This window comes from Clarias gariepinus, chromosome 2 (genome assembly GCF_024256425.1).
Source record: "Clarias gariepinus isolate MV-2021 ecotype Netherlands chromosome 2, CGAR_prim_01v2, whole genome shotgun sequence".
NCBI classification, from domain to species: domain Eukaryota; kingdom Metazoa; phylum Chordata; class Actinopteri; order Siluriformes; family Clariidae; genus Clarias; species Clarias gariepinus.
In genome coordinates this window covers 12,654,087-12,674,193 of record NC_071101.1, presented here as the reverse complement: position 1 = coordinate 12,674,193, position 20,107 = coordinate 12,654,087, and the positions used below count along the sequence as shown (strand labels likewise).

The 20,107-nt window shown below is 33.7% G+C and overlaps 1 protein-coding gene across 1 annotated transcript in view; it reads right to left on the bottom strand.

Annotated features, from left to right (window-relative positions):
* atp10b (ATPase phospholipid transporting 10B) overlaps positions 1-20,107 on the bottom strand; it is a 43,875-nt gene that overhangs the window by 19,620 nt on the left and 4,148 nt on the right. Inside the window, exons 2-3 of the mRNA XM_053484932.1 lie at positions 7,824-8,028; positions 3,980-4,065 (exon numbers count right to left, since the gene is read on the bottom strand). Coding sequence (XP_053340907.1) covers positions 3,980-4,065; positions 7,824-8,028 — 291 coding nt within the window. The remainder of the gene's footprint in view (positions 1-3,979; positions 4,066-7,823; positions 8,029-20,107) is intronic.

Below are 20,107 nucleotides of genomic sequence, written 5' to 3'. Positions count from 1 at the left end.
TAGTATAAAAAGAGTTGACTGTGATTCAAACTGACAGTTAATTTGCCATTTAGTACCAAATTGTCAGCACTCATCATTACAATTCATTTGTGACCACCTACATATGCAAATGCTTTTGATGATGCTCAATGATATACTGATGTCCAAAACCATCAGAATAAAAAAAAAGACAGTAAGATCCAGAGCTCAGTGAACATAAATTCAACTGAATAAATACACAGCCAAATCCTTAGTATTTATTTAACTTACTGTGTGTATGTACCATATGTCCAGTTTAACACAAATTACCTCTGAAATTAAATAATTTAATAATCCAACACTGGAAATTTTGCTGTGAATAAAGCTGACATGTTACATCACAAGTTTTGCTCTTATGGCAGAGTATTTAAGCCTTTACACACTACAAGGGCAGAACTAGCACCTGCCTGGATTTTTTATAATGCTTCCCTACCAGACACACTAAACAGCTTTCATGAATTTTTATAAAAATGAGAACACAAGACATCCAGAAAAGGCAATGTCTTTATCTACAAATTATCTACCCTTCTATGCTTTTATTACGGGGTATAAGTCAATGCCAATATCTGTATTTGTTTAGGGCTCCATATATCCATATCTTGACATCCATCCTACAAGTCCTGGAAACTGTCCTGGAGATATAGACATCATTCTTCCAAAAGATATTTCCTCAGTTAATAGTAGTTAAGAGCATGTGTCTTGTAGCAAGTTGTTGTTCCAAAATATCTCTAAGGTTATATAACTGTGCAGGCCATAACACATGATTTACATTATTTGCATTCTTGTTAAACCATCCAGTGAATCATTTTGAAATCGACCACGCCCAAAAACATGCAAGCGATATAGGTGATCCGTCAGAAAACTTTGTTTTGATTTGAAGTGACAGGTGAACCTTAAATGTCATCATACCACAACAAAGCCACCAGTTATGACAAATAAACCAACAAAGGATGCCAAATGAAACATTTATTAGTTAGACAATGGCAGGGTTAATGAATCATGTGTGCTAGCAAGAATATAAAATGTATTAAATAGGCCTAATCCCACAAAGCCTTTTAAAGGTAGTAAAAAAGCTATTTTTATTTTTTTTTTTACTGAAGTTTAAATATCTTTTTATGTGATGTAATGTTTAAAGGTATTGATCAATTTAAGATGTAAAGGGTCATCTTTGTCAATATTTCTTTTGTTGGATCTGTATTTAAGGTCATTTCCTTTTTCCACAGTTTTATTTGCTTTTAGTATTTCCCACAACAGAAGAGGTGGCAAGTAAAGCAGAACAACTTCTCCGTTACTGTTAAATAATAATTATTTTTTTTGCATCTGTACTTCACTTGAGTATTTTCATAAAGGTATGATATCTTTTACTTGCTACATTTTTTAGGAAAAAACTGTACTCTTACTTCCTATATTTTAAACTTGTCTTGTTACTTTTTCAGCTGACAATCACATAGAAGTGCATTGATACTCTAATCTAAACATAAGCATGTATGAAAGAAAACAGTTCTACCAGTCCAACTACAGAAACAACTGACAGGTCATTGTGAACACACAGATTGGTTAGCACACCAAAATGATTGATGGCTACTTGGACAATGGATTTCACCTACTTGGTCTCTGGGGTGTGGATTTTTTCAGCTTCTTTTTGAAGCCGCTCAAACAGATGCATTTTAAGGATAGATTTGAAGCCATCACGCTAACTAGTTAACATACTGAGCAAAAGAGTTATCAATTCTTACACATTTTGTTTCAAGCCAATAACAATGCTGTTTTTTATAACAGGCCTAAAATAATGTTTTGTCCTGTCCTTTAACCATATTGTACAACCACAAATAAAAAAAAGTTGGGACAGTATGGAAAATGCAAATAAAAAAATAGTGATTTTATAAATTTACTTTAACATGTATTTCATTGCAGACAATACAACAGCACATTATTTAATGTGTTCCTCATAAATTGTTTTAAAACACGTATAAACACGTATTCCAATTTTAGTTCTTGCAACACATAAAAAAAAAAAGTTGTAACAGTAAAACATTTACCACTTTGTAATGTTGCCATTCCTTTTCACAAAACTTAAAAGATGTTTAGGGACCGAAGACACCAAGTGATGAAGTGTTTCAGGTGTAATTTTGTCCCATTCTTTCTGCAAACAAGTCTAAAGGTGGGCAACAGTAGGTGGTCTTCGTTGTCCTCATTTTTTTCAAATTGCGCCACACATTCTCTATTGGTGACAGGTCGAGACTGCAGACAGGCCAGTCAAGTACCTGTCCTCTCCCTCCACAGCCAGGGCTTTGTAATGTGTGCAGAATGTGGTTTTGCATTGTCTTGGTAAAATATGCATGGGCGTTCCTCAAAAAGATGTCTTATTGAAGTCAGCATATTGTGCTCCAAAATCTCTATGTACCTTTTAGCATTAATGGGTTGATGTGCAAGTTACAGAAGTGCAAGTTACCTTTGCCAAGGGCAAAGACACAACCCCATACCAGGACAGACCCTGGCTTTTGGGCTTGTTGCTGGTAACAATCTGGATGATCCTTTTCTTCTTTGGTACAGTACTTCTTCTTTCCTTTTGGCACAATACAGTTTTAACTGCCATTTGTGGATGTGACTACTGTACGTATTGTGGTACTTGACAAAGGTTTGCCAAAGTAGTCCTGAGCCCATGTGGTGATATTGCTTATAGATAAATGAAGATTCTTCATGCAGTGCCATCTGAGGATTCTGAGATCAGGGTTGGTTAGCTTAGGCTTGCACCCTTGTCCTTTATGCACTAAAATTCCTCCAGATTCCTTGAATCTTTTAATTATGTTTGCACTGTTGAAGGTGGAAAAGCCAAATGTCTTCCTATCTTTATTAAAGAACATTGTTTTTAAACATTTCAATAATTTTGTCACATATTTGTTGGCAAACTAGCAATCCTTGGCCCATCTTTGCTCCTAAAGCACTAGACACCTAAAAGCACCTTTCTTGGATGCTGCTTTTGTACCAAATCATAATTACAATCACCTGGTGACATCACCCATTTGAAATAACATCCTTATTTAACCAATTTACCTAATTACTAGCCTCAAATTGCTCCCTTCCCAACCTTTTTTGTAATGTGTTGCAGGTCTGAATTAACAGGAAAGGATGTATATTTACAAATGAAATGAAGTTGCCCAGACGAAACATTAAATATTTTGTGTTCATATTTTCTGCAATGAAATACAAGTCAAAGTAAATTTAGAAATCACTGCTTTTTTCTATTTAACTTTTTCTGATTTGGGGTTGTATTATGTATGCTTGCTTGTATTTCCAAGTTTAATTGTATAGACAGCTAGCATTATTTAACTTCAGTTGTGTGTAAAATATTTTAAAATCATGTTTGAAATAGATATTCAGAAAATTTTAACTTTTATCATTAAAGTACATTTTAGAGTATATACTTTGTACTGATTTGTTACTTCTACTTTCAGTGGAGGACAATTTTGGGCACTTACTTTTACTTGAGTATTTAGTTTATGTACCTCTGCACAAAATTTCATATCTCTTACAGTTATGTTTATCTGTTGCTTGCGATTTTAATACCTTTGGGTTTACTTTTAGTAAGCTATTTTTTATTATTTAATGTAGAGCATATTGTTTCAATCTAACCAGATGGAAATGCTCATATAAAACAGAAAGCAGCGTCAACAGCAATCTAGTTAGACCAAAATATTGAAAATAAACTTCAGTTCCATTAGATGTTCTTTAGTGGATCATGTGACAATAAATGCAATAACTGATATTACTTTTTTCCTACCTTTTCCTGCTTTTTTAAGGAAAGTGGTGTGGCCAGGAAAAAAACACACAAACACTCACAGACTGAACATTTCTCACAGCATTCATTGGTATGGATCAGGGAAATTGAGAACGGAAGTGGAAGCCTGATGTGGTTGATCATGCATGAAATTGACTGTAGAGAGTTCTGTGGGATACTCACAGAAAGCCATTGAAATTGTTCAGGTTGTTGTTGGGCTTCTCGCAAACCACAGTGCTGTTGAAGTTCAATGGCTCAAATGGAGTATTCTAAAACACAGAATCAACAAACAAAAATGAATTCACATGGTCTCCAATTCATATCAGTTGAGTGATTCAAAATTAAATACGCAATGGCCGTGTTATTTAACACATTTTGGTGCACCATAGGGTCCAGTTGGACTCTATGGACTTTATAGACCCATTTATAGCTATCTTTCTTTCCATTCATGATGTGTATAAATCATATCCCAACCATTTATTAGTATCAGTTTCTGACTAGTGTACTGGATATTGAGGCTGAAGGGTTTTCAGTACTGGTTTTCAGTGTGGTTTAAAAAACCCTCATGCAATTTCAGAACCACAACTTGTAAAAGGAGACTAGCATTAAAATATTACTGCTAGGCTGCATATTGCCCATCTATAAAGTAAAAGCTGGGCAACAATAAAGCCTTTGGTGGGTTAACAAATTGGACATACCAACAAATTACAATAAAGTTACAGTGCAAAATGGTGCAACACTACAAAACAGCCTAAACTGTAAGATTACCTTATATAAAGAGTCATTGAATACCACTAATGAGCATGACCTGAATTGGGTTTATAATGGCAACTGCTGCATGTTGAGTTAGAAATCTGTTTGGAAACATGGAATAGCAGGTTGTATCAAGATTCATTATCTGGGATTTTCTTCAGTGTCTGTCAAATCAACCAGAAAATGTATAAAGTAAAAGAAATTAGCTACAATTACAAGAAATATGTTTTTATTTACATTGCATTTCGTTTACAAGTATGCATAAGGTAAAACAATAATATAATAATAATAATATTTCGTCTATTTCAAATATTACTCAAATTACACAAAATATGTAGGCATTGACATGAAACTCTTGAGACCTGAATAATATTACATGAGGACCTAAAATTTATAATTGTGGACCTGAATATATCATTGTGTGATCCTCTTATGAGCACTGCAGGTATAATTCTTTGGCCAAACTTCATCTTGAACACATTGACTAAGTTCATAGTTATCAGCTACTAATAAAGTGAAAGAAGGAAAATAAATTATATTGTATATACCAGGTCTCAGGAGGTTAATGTGGTTTGGTTTAATAGAAACTTTAGCCAATTATATTTGACTGATACAGTGGGGGAAATAAGTATTTGACCCCTAATAACCAACAATAATTCTGCCTCTCACAGACTGGTTATGTGCTCTTGTGGTACACATGTTAATTTAAGAAGGTGCTCCTAGCAACAATGTGTGTGTATAAAAGCCATCTGTCCACAAAATCTCTATCTTTCATTCAAACCTCACCACCATCGGCAAGACCAAAGAACTGTCAAAGCAAGTCAGGAACAAGATTTTAGATTTGCACAAGGCTGGAATGGGCTGCAAGACCACCAGCTAGAAGCTTGGTGAGGCGGAGACAACTGCTGGAACGATTATTTACAAATGGAAGAAATACAAAGTAACCATTAATTGCCCTATATGCAAGATTTCACCTCATGGAGTAAGAATAATCATGAGAAAAATGAGGGACCAGCCCAGGACTACATGGGAGGAGCTTGTGAATGATCTCAAGGCAGTTGGGAGCACAGTCACCAAACAAACCATTCGTAACACAATACGCCTGCATGAATTGAAATCCTTCAGCGCAGCAAGACTTCCCCTCCTCAAGAAGACACATGTACAGACCCGCCCGAGGTTTGCCAATGAACAGAGAAAGAATGGGATAAACTGCTGTGGTCAGATGAGACCAAAATTGAGCTCTTTGTCATCAACTCGACTTGCTGTTTTAAGAGGAAGAAATATGTTGGCTATGACACTAAGAACACCACAGTCCCTACAGTCAAGCACGGAGTTGGAAACATTATGCTTTGGGGCTGTTTCTCTGCTAACGGTACAGATTAACTTTGCTGCACTGAGCGCCCAATGGATGAGGCCATGTGTTGTAAAATTTTGGATGAGAACCTCCTGAAGATGGGTTGTGGATGGGTCTTCCAGCCTTGACCCCAAACATACTGCCAAGGCAACTAAGGAGTGGCTCAAGAATAAGCACATAAAGGTCATGGAGTGGTCTAGCCAGTCTTCAATAAAAATCCAATAAAAAATTCACGGAGAGAGCTGTAACTTCGAGTTGCCAAGCAACAGGCAAGAAACCGTAAACATTTAGAGAAAATCTGTAAAGAATAGTGGATCGAAATGCATCCCAAGATGTGTGCAAATCTGGTAAACAACTACAAGAAACGTCTTCCCACTGTGCTTTCCAGCAAGGGTTTCTCTATCAAGTACTAAGTCATGTTTTGCTTGAGGATCAAATACTTATTTCCCTCACTGAAATGCAACTTAATTCATAACATTTGTATCATGTGCTTTTTCTGGATTTTTGGTTGATATTCTGTCTATCCAATTTCTAATTTCTAATATATATAGTGTATTTGTAAGAAAATATTCAATATTAAATTAAATTAAATATTTGAAGTAAAAATTATCTAATTTGGGGCTGCTACATAACTCTTACCATTACTTCTAGCTAGTTATAATTTACCTATCGTACGTTTTATATCACTAGATTAACAACTATCACTAGTATCTATAGCTTGGCAATGTAATTATTTTTATGTACAAGAGGGGCCAACTTCAGAATTACATTAAAACCCAAGTTCACAACCCATCTTGAGTTAACTTATATTGTTCCCAGCCATGGTGTTTCAAATTGACCCAACCTGGGTTTTATTTTAGAATGCATAACCATGAGATTCATAAAACTAATAAAGTGGGTTTGTATTGTGTGTTTTATTTATTTTTTATTTTTTATTAAATGTCAGATTTCTTTTTAAACCCAAAACTGATAGGTGGGGAAAAAAAACCCTAAACAATTCACCATCAGTTAGACTAGCTGTTTCTCATGCAAAATGCAACATCAGCCAACCTGTTATAGATGTAGGTTTAATAATATGTAAAGCACATCCCTTTGCACATCAGTAATACAAGCTGTATGAACAGAATGCAAACTACTAGAGGAAGGTAAATCTGAGAACTAAGCAAGAATCCTGTGTCATTATTTTTTATAGGGGAAAAAAAAATGAACATCCAAGATGACACAGCAAAGAAGGCATACTGATTATGATGCATATTTAAAAAAAATCTTAGATATAACTATGAGTACTATTAAGAAATGAATTGTTAACAGTTAGGTTGTGATTATGGTGTGTAGTCGAAAAACAATAGACAAGATTAGGTCTTTACATGTTTATATGGTCAGACGTTTGAGAACATCACACCCCTATTTTCTCCACAAGCCCATTAGTGAGATCAGGCACTGATGTTGGATGAGCATGTGTGGGCTGCAGTCAGCATTCCAGTTGATCCCAAAGGTGCTGTTTGATGGGGTTGAGGTCAAGGCTACTGTATGTCTTCATGGAGCTCACTTTGCACACTAGGGCATTGTCATGCAGTTTCCTCTAATAGGTCAAGTCAAGGAAAATGTTGATGCTAACATACAAAGACATCCTATGCAATTATGTGGTTCAAACTTTGTGCCCACAGGTTGGGGAGAGTTGCATGTGGGTGTGATAGTCAGGTAGCCAGAAACTTTTTGGACACATGTTGTAACATTTGTGCAATGTGTTACATATCAGTTATATAAAATAATAATATGGCAGGAAATGTTCCCCAGACAAAAAATTAGATTCAACCCATACTCTTAGATCATAGGAATTCTCCATTAATGAAATAGCTTATGTATACTTATTTAAGAAATAAATCCATATTGCAAGGAAACATACAATAGGATTCGCACCTGTGTGGAAAAGCCAGGCACCACTTTCCTCTGCTTAAGGCTGGTCTCACCATCCAGATTGGCAGTCTCCATGTAGCACACTCCATTAGGATTGGACGTATGCAAGAGCAAGATGTCTGCTGGGACAGTCTCATTGGAGAGCACTTGGACAAAATCCCCCACCCGTACATCCTTCCATCTTTTCTCCACAAAGCTCCGCTGGCTCCTGGAAAAAGACAGACAGAAACTCAGCTAGTGACCTGAAGCCCCATTGTGCATAAACCTGCTCTGGATTTAACAGTATGCCTGCATGAACATGCAAATTATATTTTAATCAAATTAGCTTTTATTAAAAAAATATCTTGTTTTAATCTTAATTAACCTAAAAAATGCTGGAGATACTAAAGAATACTAATGTTACTACAGAAGCAGCAAATCTGTTTATGCATGACATGGTTATTTCTTATTTTTTTTTTTTTTTGCATGAAGGCTGAGGAGGAATTTTAACATTATTTATATGATTTGTTGAATGAATAAAGATCTGTCTAATATAACTCCCAATTACACTATTTCTATTAGCCTGTGAGGGTATGGAAACCCATGACTGAATGTAAATTTTTACAGCAGAGAGAAGTAAACCCACTTTTTAATCTTTTTTTTTTTTTTTTGCAAAACCCAAGGCAACGGTTAGGAATTGCATAATTTCAATGGTTTCAATAGTTAGGATGTTTTTAGATCTGGTATCTTTTAATTTTCTCAGTAAAAGATTTTATAAAAGAAAATAGCAGTGTCATCAGCATATACATACAAATGAGCATTTGAGACTATGTTGGTAAGAATGAGAAGTTGTTCAAAATAATAAATGCCCTAAAATTTAACCCATGAAACTTCAGCTTTAACAATCTTTATATCAGGAAAATAAGCATTCCAAATACACACTGATACCTGATATTTCGGTCATTCCTAAGCTGGCCCACAGTTTTGTCAGACAATCCAGTTTATTATCTTTTATTTGACTTATTGATAAACAAGTTGTATACAGATGTATGGTGGAGACAGCACCTGTCATTAACATATTGGACAAAAAATATGGAATATCGCAGTTGTAACATTTTACCTACAGCATGTATAGCTTTTAAAATTATGAAACATTAATGAAATTCTCAAATGTAATATGGTCATGCTCCTTCAATGCTTAGAAAATTGGTTAAAATTACAAATAGCCCTACAAGAACTGAATTATTTAATATAAAATATAAATATAATATTATTATAAAAAATAATAATAGCATTAAAAAGTTTAAGAAACAATAGGAAAAAGGAAAAAGATATTTTTGGTCTATGTATATCTTCTTGGATTGAGTAGATTCCTTACATAAATGAAACAAATGGAAAAAAACGGGAAAAAAGTCATAAGTGCTATTTATTTTGCCAGCATTCATTTTAGTTTATGCTGATTGTGATTAAGGTGTTCTGTTCCAACAACTATAATAAGGCATAAGGACACTTAAGTCTAGACCTTGATCAGGTCATATCAGGTTACAAGCTATTTACATGATACAGTTTATTATCAATTATTGATGACACTGTAAAACCACAATATTTACCTAAATCTATAATTGATCTAGTACACATTCAGCATTGCAGTATGTTAAATACAAAAATACAACACATTTCTAAACATTTCTCTTTTTAAAGTAAGTCAGCAAGCAAATAAATAAATAAATAAATAAATAAATAATGATAATTTAATGTGCTATCTGATTGCATTTTGCTCTCTGATCTAATGAAAAAAAAAAAAACATATTTTTTTTTCCCTAGTATGTTCAGCTTGTGTGAGTCTCATTATCATTATAGACACTATATTTAAACTGGAACTGGGTGAGGGTATCCAAGGTTACAAAGATACACTGCATTAAGTTAATGTAAATTTCCACTTCATATTTTCAGGGAACTGATGAGACTGATGAGAAAGACACAGAACTCAGATGATGATAGGTTTCATCAGGCATGCAGCCCAACACGTAGCACAAGGAGAGTTACATTCTTGAATGGGACACTTGCGGAATGCCATGGCAGCCGCTCCTAAACAAACAGCTTGACAGAAAACAGACATGTCATATTAAGCATACCGGTTGTGTGCAGAAGGAAACCTCTCTTGTAAATCAAGTAAGCTGTTTTGTAAACTTAGTGCCTGCAGGTACTTAGATGATCTATCGGAGACTGACAGACAGATACACAATTCTCATTTGTAAAGATTTTATCTATTTTTAGAACCAGCATGTTCCTATTTTAAACCTATCTACAGCACATTTTAGCTTACCAAGGTCTAAGTAGTTGATAATCTATTTAATATGAGAGGTTCATTCTGTAATTTTATAAGATTTGCTTGATTTGAGAAAAATAAGCTGCTGTAAGCGTTTAAAACAATGGATCAAACAAAGAAATCTTGAAATCAATATTGAACGAGGATTTACATTTTCTGCTAGTTCTGCATAACTGCTGGATTTCTTAATTGAATGCAGCCATACTCTTTATCTTAATAACACATAACTAGTATCTACTTTCTGTCTTATCTCCTCATTTTCAACAAAAGTAGTTCAGTTATATAAATAGAATTTACATGAGCTTTATAGTATGTATTCCTTCTTATGAAGTTCGAAATTAACAATAAGTTGAAGTATACCTGATCTTTCTCCTATTGTCAACTGTAAAGTCTGTGTGGCTATATCTTCTTTGTAACCTTAGACTTATGGTCTTGGCTAACATGACGAGAACCTGATTTGGTCTTCTGCTGTTATAATACATCCACCTCAGTCTGGCAATGCACCTCTAATCTCCCTCATCAACAAGGCATTTCCACCCCCAGGTCTGAATTACTTCATCCAGCCCACTGGGCACCAAAAACAATGCCACAATCAAAATCACTGAGATGACACTTTAATTTTTTTATAGAGAACTTTATTAATCCAAAATCGAAATTGGATTAATATTTAATGTGAATAATGGCTAAAGTTATTTACCTGCACCTGTATCATTTTTTGCACTGCTCTTCCGCCATGCAACCTGGCTCATAGATAATTATATGAATGATCAGGGGTACAAGTCTTCCTATTAAAGTGGCACATGACTAAATGATTATAGTGTATTCCTATTAATAAAATTACTTTAAAAAAGCAAAAAACTAAGTACAGGACAAAGCACAACAACAGAGATCGCAAAGACATAAAGAAATACTATTTACTATGAAAATAACAAAAAGCTAACCAATACAATATTTGTATGTCTGTAATAAAAAAATTATAATTGTGTATACAGTGCATACGGAAAGTATTCACAGCGCTTCACTTTTTCCACATTTTGCTATTTTATTCCAAAATGGATTAAATTAATTATTTTCCTCAAAATTCTACAAACAATACCCCACAATGACAACATAAAAGTAGGTTGTTGGAAAATCACATGTACGTAAGTATTTACAGCCTTTACCATGACACTGAAAATTGAGCTCAAGTGCATTCTCTTTCAACTGATCATCCTTGAGATGTTTCTACAATTGATTGGAGTCCACCTGTGGTAAATTTAGTTAATTGGACATGATTTTGAAAGGCACACACACCTGTCTATGTATATAAAGTTCCAGAGTTAACAGTGCATGTCAGAGCACTAACCAAGCTATAAAGTCTAAGAAATTGTTTGTGGGCCTCTCAGACAGGATTGTATCAAAGCACAGGTCTGGGAAAGGGTACAGAAAAATTTCTGCAGCATTTATGGTCCAGATGAGCACCGTGGCCTCTATTATCCATAAATGAAAAAAGTTTGGAACCACCAGGACTTTTCCTAGAGCGTGCCGTCCGGCCAAAGTGAGTGACTGGGGGAGAAGAGCCTTAGTCAGGGAGATGACCAAGAACCCGATGGTCATTCTGAAAGAGCTCCAGCATTTCTCTGTGGATAGAGAAGAACATTCCAGAAAAAGATTGCTTCTCTGCAGCAATCCACCAATCAGTCCTGCTTGGTAGAGTGGCCAGAGGGAAGTTACTCGTCAGTAAAAGGCACATGACAGTTATCTGGTGTTTGCCAAAAGGAACCTGAAGGACCATGAGAAAGAAATTTAAATTTATAGATGTTAAAAAATCTTTGACATTTTCCACAGAGAAACGCTGGAGCTTTTTCAGACTAACCATTGGGTTCTTGGTCACCTCCCTGACTAAGGCCCTTCTCTTGGATCGCTCACTTTTGAGTGTCATAGCAAAGGCTGTGAATACTTACTGCATGTACATGTGTTTTTTTTTTTTTTGGTTTCTTATTAAAAATATATTTTAAAATAACTTTCACATTGTTTGTAGAGTTTTGAAAAACATAATGAATTGAATCTATTTTTTTAAATAAGTTTGTAACATACAGTAGCAAAATGTGGAAAAAATGAAGCGCTGTGAATACTTTCCGGATGCACTGTATATAATTGTGTATATATGATAATGGAGATTTTCTTCATAAAAGGAAAAATTATAATTCCTACATACCTGTGCATTTGTGATAATAGATGTTTACTTTCCTACAGTATATATTTTGTTATTGTTACTACATGCAACAGACAGGCAGTTATATACTGCCCAGCCAAAAAGCTCTAATATCGGTGTACAATGTCCCTAAAACTAATATTTAATTTTATGTATTTATTAAAAATTTTATTTTAAGTCCTGGAATATACCCATCAGTGAAGAAAAAAAATACATTAATGACAATTCAGTACATTCAGGTTGTCAGCTGACTTCATTTTATTGCCTCATAATGTTTCAGAGTCTAGACCCAAACAACTAAATCAACCTCAGGTCATAACACTGCCTCCAGGGGCTTGGACATTATGCATGATGGATGCATCACTTCATGTGCTTCCCTTCTTACCCTGACACACTCATCAGTTAGGAATAGTGTAACTGCATTTCAGTAATTTCTGATCACAGTCATTCATGATTATTTTTCTGACCCGTTTCTTTTATAAAGTTGATGTATCAGCACTATCATTATCTTTTTTTATGTTTAAATAATGTGCTGGATAGTTCTTAAATACATTCCAGTATTTTGAATATTTCCTTGCTTGATGCAGAATGATTTATTTGATCTTTTTAAAATGATGTTTTTTTTGGGCAGTAAATATACAGTACAATTTGGACTACAAAACATTTCGAACAGAAAAGTAAGGGGGGAAAACATTGTATAAAAAATAGACCACAAGATACACAAACGACAACAGTATAAGAAGACAGAGGGACAATGGGATTTGATTTACACAAAAGCATGAATAAGCTTCTTGACATCTTGCAATGCAATAAAAAAAGTCACACTCTTGACATACGGTATTTGTTAGAAGTTTCACGTTATAAAATGAGGTTTTATATTATGAGGTTTTAAATAACACAGACAATAATACATACTGGCTAGGTTCAAGACTGTGAAAATTATCTGAAATCTGATGCCATTTTAATAATACGACCAAGTAAAGTATTTACAGACCGGACAGCAGTCAACAAATTGTAGACTATATATATTTTTTCTACTTATTATTATTATTTTTTATCAAGTAAATCAATTTTTAAGCGATGGTATATCACATAAGTGTATGTGTGTAAACCACAAATGTTCACATATTGTTCATAAAGAGGTGAGAAAGTCTTTAACATGATTTATGTCATTAGATTTTCCCATAGACAATATTATGCATGTATGTTAACTACCAAGGAGTAGCTACTGTAGATGACTTGCAAAAGCATTTTGCCACTTACATTAGGTAAAGACAGACAAGCACTGCTTTGCACTGTTTTATAGTGGACATTTATGTTGTGCTCTCTTTTTTCGTCTGCAGCCTAAAGAGAATGTAGTCCAGTTGGGCTTTTTTGTGAAATGTCATTCCCTTACCATCAGAGTAACAGCGCAAGCAACCGTACACACAACATGTACAGACAAGATTTACTATTACGCAACGGCAAATAACACCTGTGATCTGTTGTTTGTGCCATTTCTCTGACCATAATTTGTGCACATCAACAGGACGTTATCTATACAAAACCAATTTATAGCTCTACCGGAATGTTTACTGTAATTTTCCATGCACTTTATTATGTCATCAATGGTGACAGAAGCAGCACTTGGGTTATGATGAATAATTATTGTCATCTCACTATCATTAGGATATCAAAAGCATAAAACCTGCTACTTCGACACATCTCTGAAAACAGCCACATGATTAGGTGTGTGCATTATATTTGTGATAAGAACTAGTAATGTGATGATTCAGCTTTCTTTCTAATCCCAGTAGTGGGAAAATCTTAAAAAAAAAAAAAAAAAAAAAAAGAATTCAGAGTTGCAGTGCAAAAGACAATATTTCTAGTATATATGCTAGTGCTCCAAATGTTTGCATCTGTATTCAGATTTAAACTTAAAGCAGGCAGGGATTAATTTTTTTTTTTTTTAACACAATGTCCCTAGAAACAGCAGAAAACCCCCGAAGAACAAGTACAAATGACGACAGTCTTAGCATGATGTGTAAATTGTTATTCTGACAATTCTTTAACTTCAGCTACATCACTTCAGGTCATACACACTGACTTTTATGTTCAGTAAAATATTTTAACAATTTTGTTTTTCTTCCATTTCCCAGTAGAACACAAAGCAATGAGTTACTAGAGAAGCCCAAGTAAACGATGTATACACATCAATGGTGAATGCCACACATCAGAGGACTAAACCTTTTCTTCATTAATGTTTTATTACTCTTTTGTGTTTACTGACTACACTGCATTCCATGTGGTTTAAACCTGGCAAAGTGACAAACATGCTGAACAGCAATGATGTGACAAGTCTTAAAAATAAGAACAGCATGACACAAAACTTTTAGAGTATGCAAAGTACTGTTGCGCAAGTACATATTTACTCATTCAAAGATAATATTGCACAACTGAAAAGAAGGAGTGTATTACTTTTTGGCCATTAGGATGATGAATATATTACATATGATCTCTGTATTTTTTTTTTTTTATTAGATTGGACCTCAATGAAAAATAAGAAAGAAAAAAAAACTCACCCTGAAACACACATTAAATGCATTCATTGAAATATTTGTGAGGTGTTTAGAGTGGCTGGTACTAACAGACGAGGCTTCTATATTCACTCAACAATTTATTGTTGGATTTATGGTTTTGCATTGATGAGAAATGCAGTGTAGATGTAGATTGCTTGATTGAAAGTCCTAGTGTGCAATAGAGCTATGGGATGCAGTTGCATTAAGTTATGTTTTAAAAAGATGAGCATGATGGTCGTATTCTCAGGAAAAGTGAACATTTTAAGCCAGATCTGTTTGAACAGAGTGTAGAGATAAGGATATCTGAGAGCTGGACAGACGAAAGGAGTAAAGTGCTGCTCATTTAGTTAATGTGTGGGGTAAATCTAATATCAGCAGGTGATCATATTGTATTGTGGGTTAAGGAGAAATTGTTAAAAACCTGATAATGTTGATAAAGGTTAAAAAAAAAAAACAATCCACTAAGAATTTAACCATACATTAATAAAAAAAGGAATGATTTTTATTTAAATGTTCTATGGTTGTGCTTGTCAGTCATTATCATTTATGTTAACCAAAAACAGATTTTAAATATAAAATGACAATTTGGTAATATCCTGGTATAATCTTAACCAGGCATTTTTATTCTTCTATAGTATTACATCTCTGTTCTGGAGGTACTGAACATTTCTGTGCTCCAGTATGACCTCACCAAGGATAGTGCTGTAGAAGGCAGATACTGGCTGTCTTATTGTCTATTGTCCATTGAATCTAAACTTAGAAATGTAACCGTAGTGTCTAGTAACATTCTTTGTGTTTTTTTTTTTTTTTTTTTTTTTTTATATTTTGGTCTACATACCTGGTGTTTTGATGTTATTACAGTGTGAAGACACTATGAGACAAATCTCTAAAAACTTCCAAATTACTGCTTCAACACTTTTCTTACAACGTGAGCACAACAAAACAGAAATGCCAATTTTAATAAAATAAAATAAAATAAAATAAAATAAAATAAAATTAATTCTAAGGTATAAAAGCTGAGGTAGATATTTAAACATGCCTTTTCTTATTTGTGTGTGTGTGTGTGTGTGTGTGTGTGTGTGTGTGTGTGTGTGTGTGTGTGTGTGTGTGTGTGTGTGTGTGTGTGTGTGATTATGCCGGTGATAAGAATTTCTTCAAAAGACGATGACAAGCAATTGGAATTTGTGATGATTTAGCTGTCCATTTCTGGCACTCGGCTATAAGTAGATAAGAAGAAGTGTGAAAAGTAATAATATTTTCCAATGCTGCCTCTGGTTGTGCAGCATCAACCCTCTCATTGTGTTTCATTGCACAGCTACACACAGAGACCTAAATATCATTATAACAGCTTACACAATGTCAAATACTGAGGCTCATTTGTCAGCCTAGATATGAACAGATTCGTTCACATTTGGATTCATGTATTTGTAAATTCTAAAATAGATGCAATTTTATTTTAATACAAAAACAAAACAAAACAAAAATCTTATCCTTTGAGGGCTAATGATTTTGTTCGATCTTTACATATTAGTCACTAGTGTGTTAATGATAGGTTTCAAAATGTATTTTTGTTATTTCATGCACAAATTACAGTGTCAAGTGAGAATGACTTTCAGTGGCAAATTGGAAAAACAGATCAGGGTGGGGTATATGCTAATTAAATACTCTGAAGTAACAGTTTGTTCATCAGCATGACTCAGAGCTTTCACCTACCCAGATACACAAAAGCCAAAAAGTAAAACGTGTTGATCAATGGTTAAATAAATATGGAAATAATGGAAATAATAACATTTTACTCATCCACATTCATACACAAATAAAAAAAAAAATGCATTTTTATCCTTGTTTTTTTTCACATATTCTGTCATGTTTTTTATTGTTTTTATTATTTATATTATTTAATTGTTTTCATTATTTATAAATTTTCATTATTACATTATTTATATAGAGCTTTGGCAAAATTTAAGAACTGTGTAATTTATAAATGTACATCTTTATCAACTTGACAAAGAAAAACTCCCTTGAGTTAAAGAGCATGAAGAACATTCTTTAAAAGAACCCAGACTCAAAATAGAGCCTATTCTCTTTTGGGTGATACTGAGCATGAGTTAACATATTTTGTAACTGTGTTCTATGAGGTCAAATGTGCAACTGTTCAACATAAAATACATTTTGAAGTCCATTTTGTTGAGGCTACTAACAGTTCACTGATGGAGACTTAGGATTAAACTGTTCATAGCAATTTCAGACCTACAACTGTTACAGTGACTGCAGTCATAACCCATCCAAGTGAAACTGTTTGTATTGAGTGCAGTTCAAAGCCCATCTTCTGGGTTTTTCTAAGTGGAACATTTCTCAACAGTAACATGTATCTAAAGCACATGAGCACCAGCAGCTGTAATTCTTGATCCCTTGCGCATATGATTTTTTTTTTCTGTTTTATGTCACTGGAAATTGGCAGTCAATTCAAGTAGCCTAGAAATGAGCAAAAAACATTTGTCAAGCTTTTGAAGATAAAAAAGGTACCTGATTCTGCCGAGACTTGATTCTGCAACAGTAGCCTTGCCTTTGAAATGTATGTGGTAGGATAATTAGAGTTTTAAGGTGGTGTATTAAGAACATGCAAAAAACCTAAATCAATCGCTCTAGTTTAAAGTTAATGTTAAAGTTTAGTCACTTTAACGCAGACACAGTTACTTTATCTAATTTCACTGCACTGGTTTCACATCTTCTACAAAAACTTCTTTATAATTTTATATTGATATTTATATTGTATATATATATATATATATATATATATTATTTAATTGTCTCCTTAATCTATTTTATTTATTTATTTTATTTCATACCTTTTTTATGTATGTATGCATGTATATACAAAAAAGAATATTCCACAGTCTGGAGTTTGTTCCATTGCATTTCACTACTGTTGGACTTGTACATCCATGTATTTGACAAATAAAATTCTTGAATCTTCAATCTTGCTTGCTCAGTCACTCACTGGTTAGTCATAAGTGAGTATGTTGCACCTGGACAATAGAGATATTTAATAAATGTTTACTTGTGCGTACTATGAAATATAATCCTGCTGGCACCCTTGTATGGACCATATGGGGCCATCCTCAGCAAAAATGAGTCATCTTCATGTGGTGAGAACTCTAACTAGAAATCGGGCACCAGATCAGATAGGCCTGGAGAACAGAAGGGGTCAAAATATAATTACTGTTATTAATTATGGTCCTCAAATAGAGACCGCACTTATCTAACTTACCTAAAGTACCAGAAGATATAAGGGATTTCGACAGATTTTTGGTGGATTTCTCAAGCCCCATTAACATATACACAGATATTTCTTTTAAAATTTAGGCTCCACTGCTTAAAATAATAATAATAATAATAATAATAATAATAATAATAATAATAATAATAATAATAATCCATGCAAACAATGTTTCACAGATAACCTTATTTACACAAAAATTCAGAAAAACACTAAAGGAATTTTAAAATAGTCTCATGTACATGCCTGTCTAATAATAATATTGGAGAGCGAGTGTGAGTATTAAACGGTAGAGAAGGCAAAATGTGTAAAAACAGCAAAGTGGCCCAAGGGTATTTTTTTCTTTCTTCAAAGTGAAGATAAGAAAAGTCTTCCTTAAGGTTACACTTGATGTCAAAGTGAGCAAGACCCAAGGCTTATCAGAAATCTAAAATTAAATTTTATGTTACAAGAAATTGCAGACTACAGAATAACCACACAAAATAAAAAAAAAAAATAAAAAAAACTTCATTCATGTCATGCACAAAACAGAAATGGGATTCAGGATTTTGTACTATTGTTACCATATTAGAGTTGTCAAAAAAAAAAAAAAAAAAAAACATTTCAGCTGTCCACAAAAAACAATGGGGAAAATGGTGTTTTAAAGGGCACATATTTTACAATTTCTCTAAAAAGTGAATATAGGTCTCAGAGATCCCCCTAAAAGTGTTCAATGTTTCAGCCTGTAATCCCTTGTTTTAACTCCTTTTATTCCACGTCTGAACGTGCCATTAGAGTGTCTATGTAAATGAGCCGCTCCTGAGCCACACCCTCCAGGGAATAGCAGAGCTGAGGAACAAGCCAGAAGAGCATATCTCCTCATATGAGGTCGCATTAGGGGTTTACCCCATCATCAATACAAAGTGGACAAAAGGACAAATAATAATAATAATAATAATAATAATAATAATAATAATAATAATAATAAATAAATATTTATCATGTTTTTTGTTTAAACACACACTGAAGAATGTGTAAAATTTAATAAACAGTCAGTTAGGTTGCTAAAAATGACAAAAAAATAATTTTGCATAAATGCTCCTCTTTAAATTTTCTTCACATTGCAAGGCATGTGTATAAAAGCTTTGTGTAATGCAAAATAGTGTATTAATGAGGACAGGAACCAACTTTGAAAAACAAAATGCCTTGTATATACAGTATATGCCTTAGTGTATATGTAAACCTGTCCAGTTTGATATTCTGCTGCAATTTGAAACGTAAATTTAGAGTTGGATCTTTGTGTAAATTATACACTTCTCCATCACAAATGCAGATAGAAGGCAAGCTTTCACATAAGCCAGATGGTGAACAACATGATGAATATTACAAACAGTGGCAAAATGCCAATCCCAAATATAGAAAATACAAAGATGCAACCAAGAGTTTACACCAGCAGCAACATGGAGTTAATACTACGCCTGCTGCTGCTTAATGTTACTGCATGAGTTCATGATTAAGTGGTTTTGTATGCAAAAATAAACCATGATATGACAGTAGCTAATAGAGTGCAGTTAGTTACGTTGAAGATGAAGCATGAAGACACAAACCTTATAATCTCATGCTATATAATTATTATGGTTCATCTACTTTTAAGACACTCTATGGATTTTGTACCTACAACACAACAACCGCAAGACTTAGACTAATCTCTCATATCATTTATGTAAGCAAATTAATCTTTAATAACATACATTATGTCGCTTTAGGTATTTAGGTAGATGTTTAAAAAAAAAATAGAAACAACAATTTGTCATATATGGTATAGGTGTTAATTTTATTAAAAATAATACTGTATCTGTACAACATTATAAATAATCTGAATTATTTGTTTACTAATTTTGGAGGTTGGAATGTAATTGTATTTATTTTCTCAGAACAACCGTTAAAATAAATATATTAATACAAGGG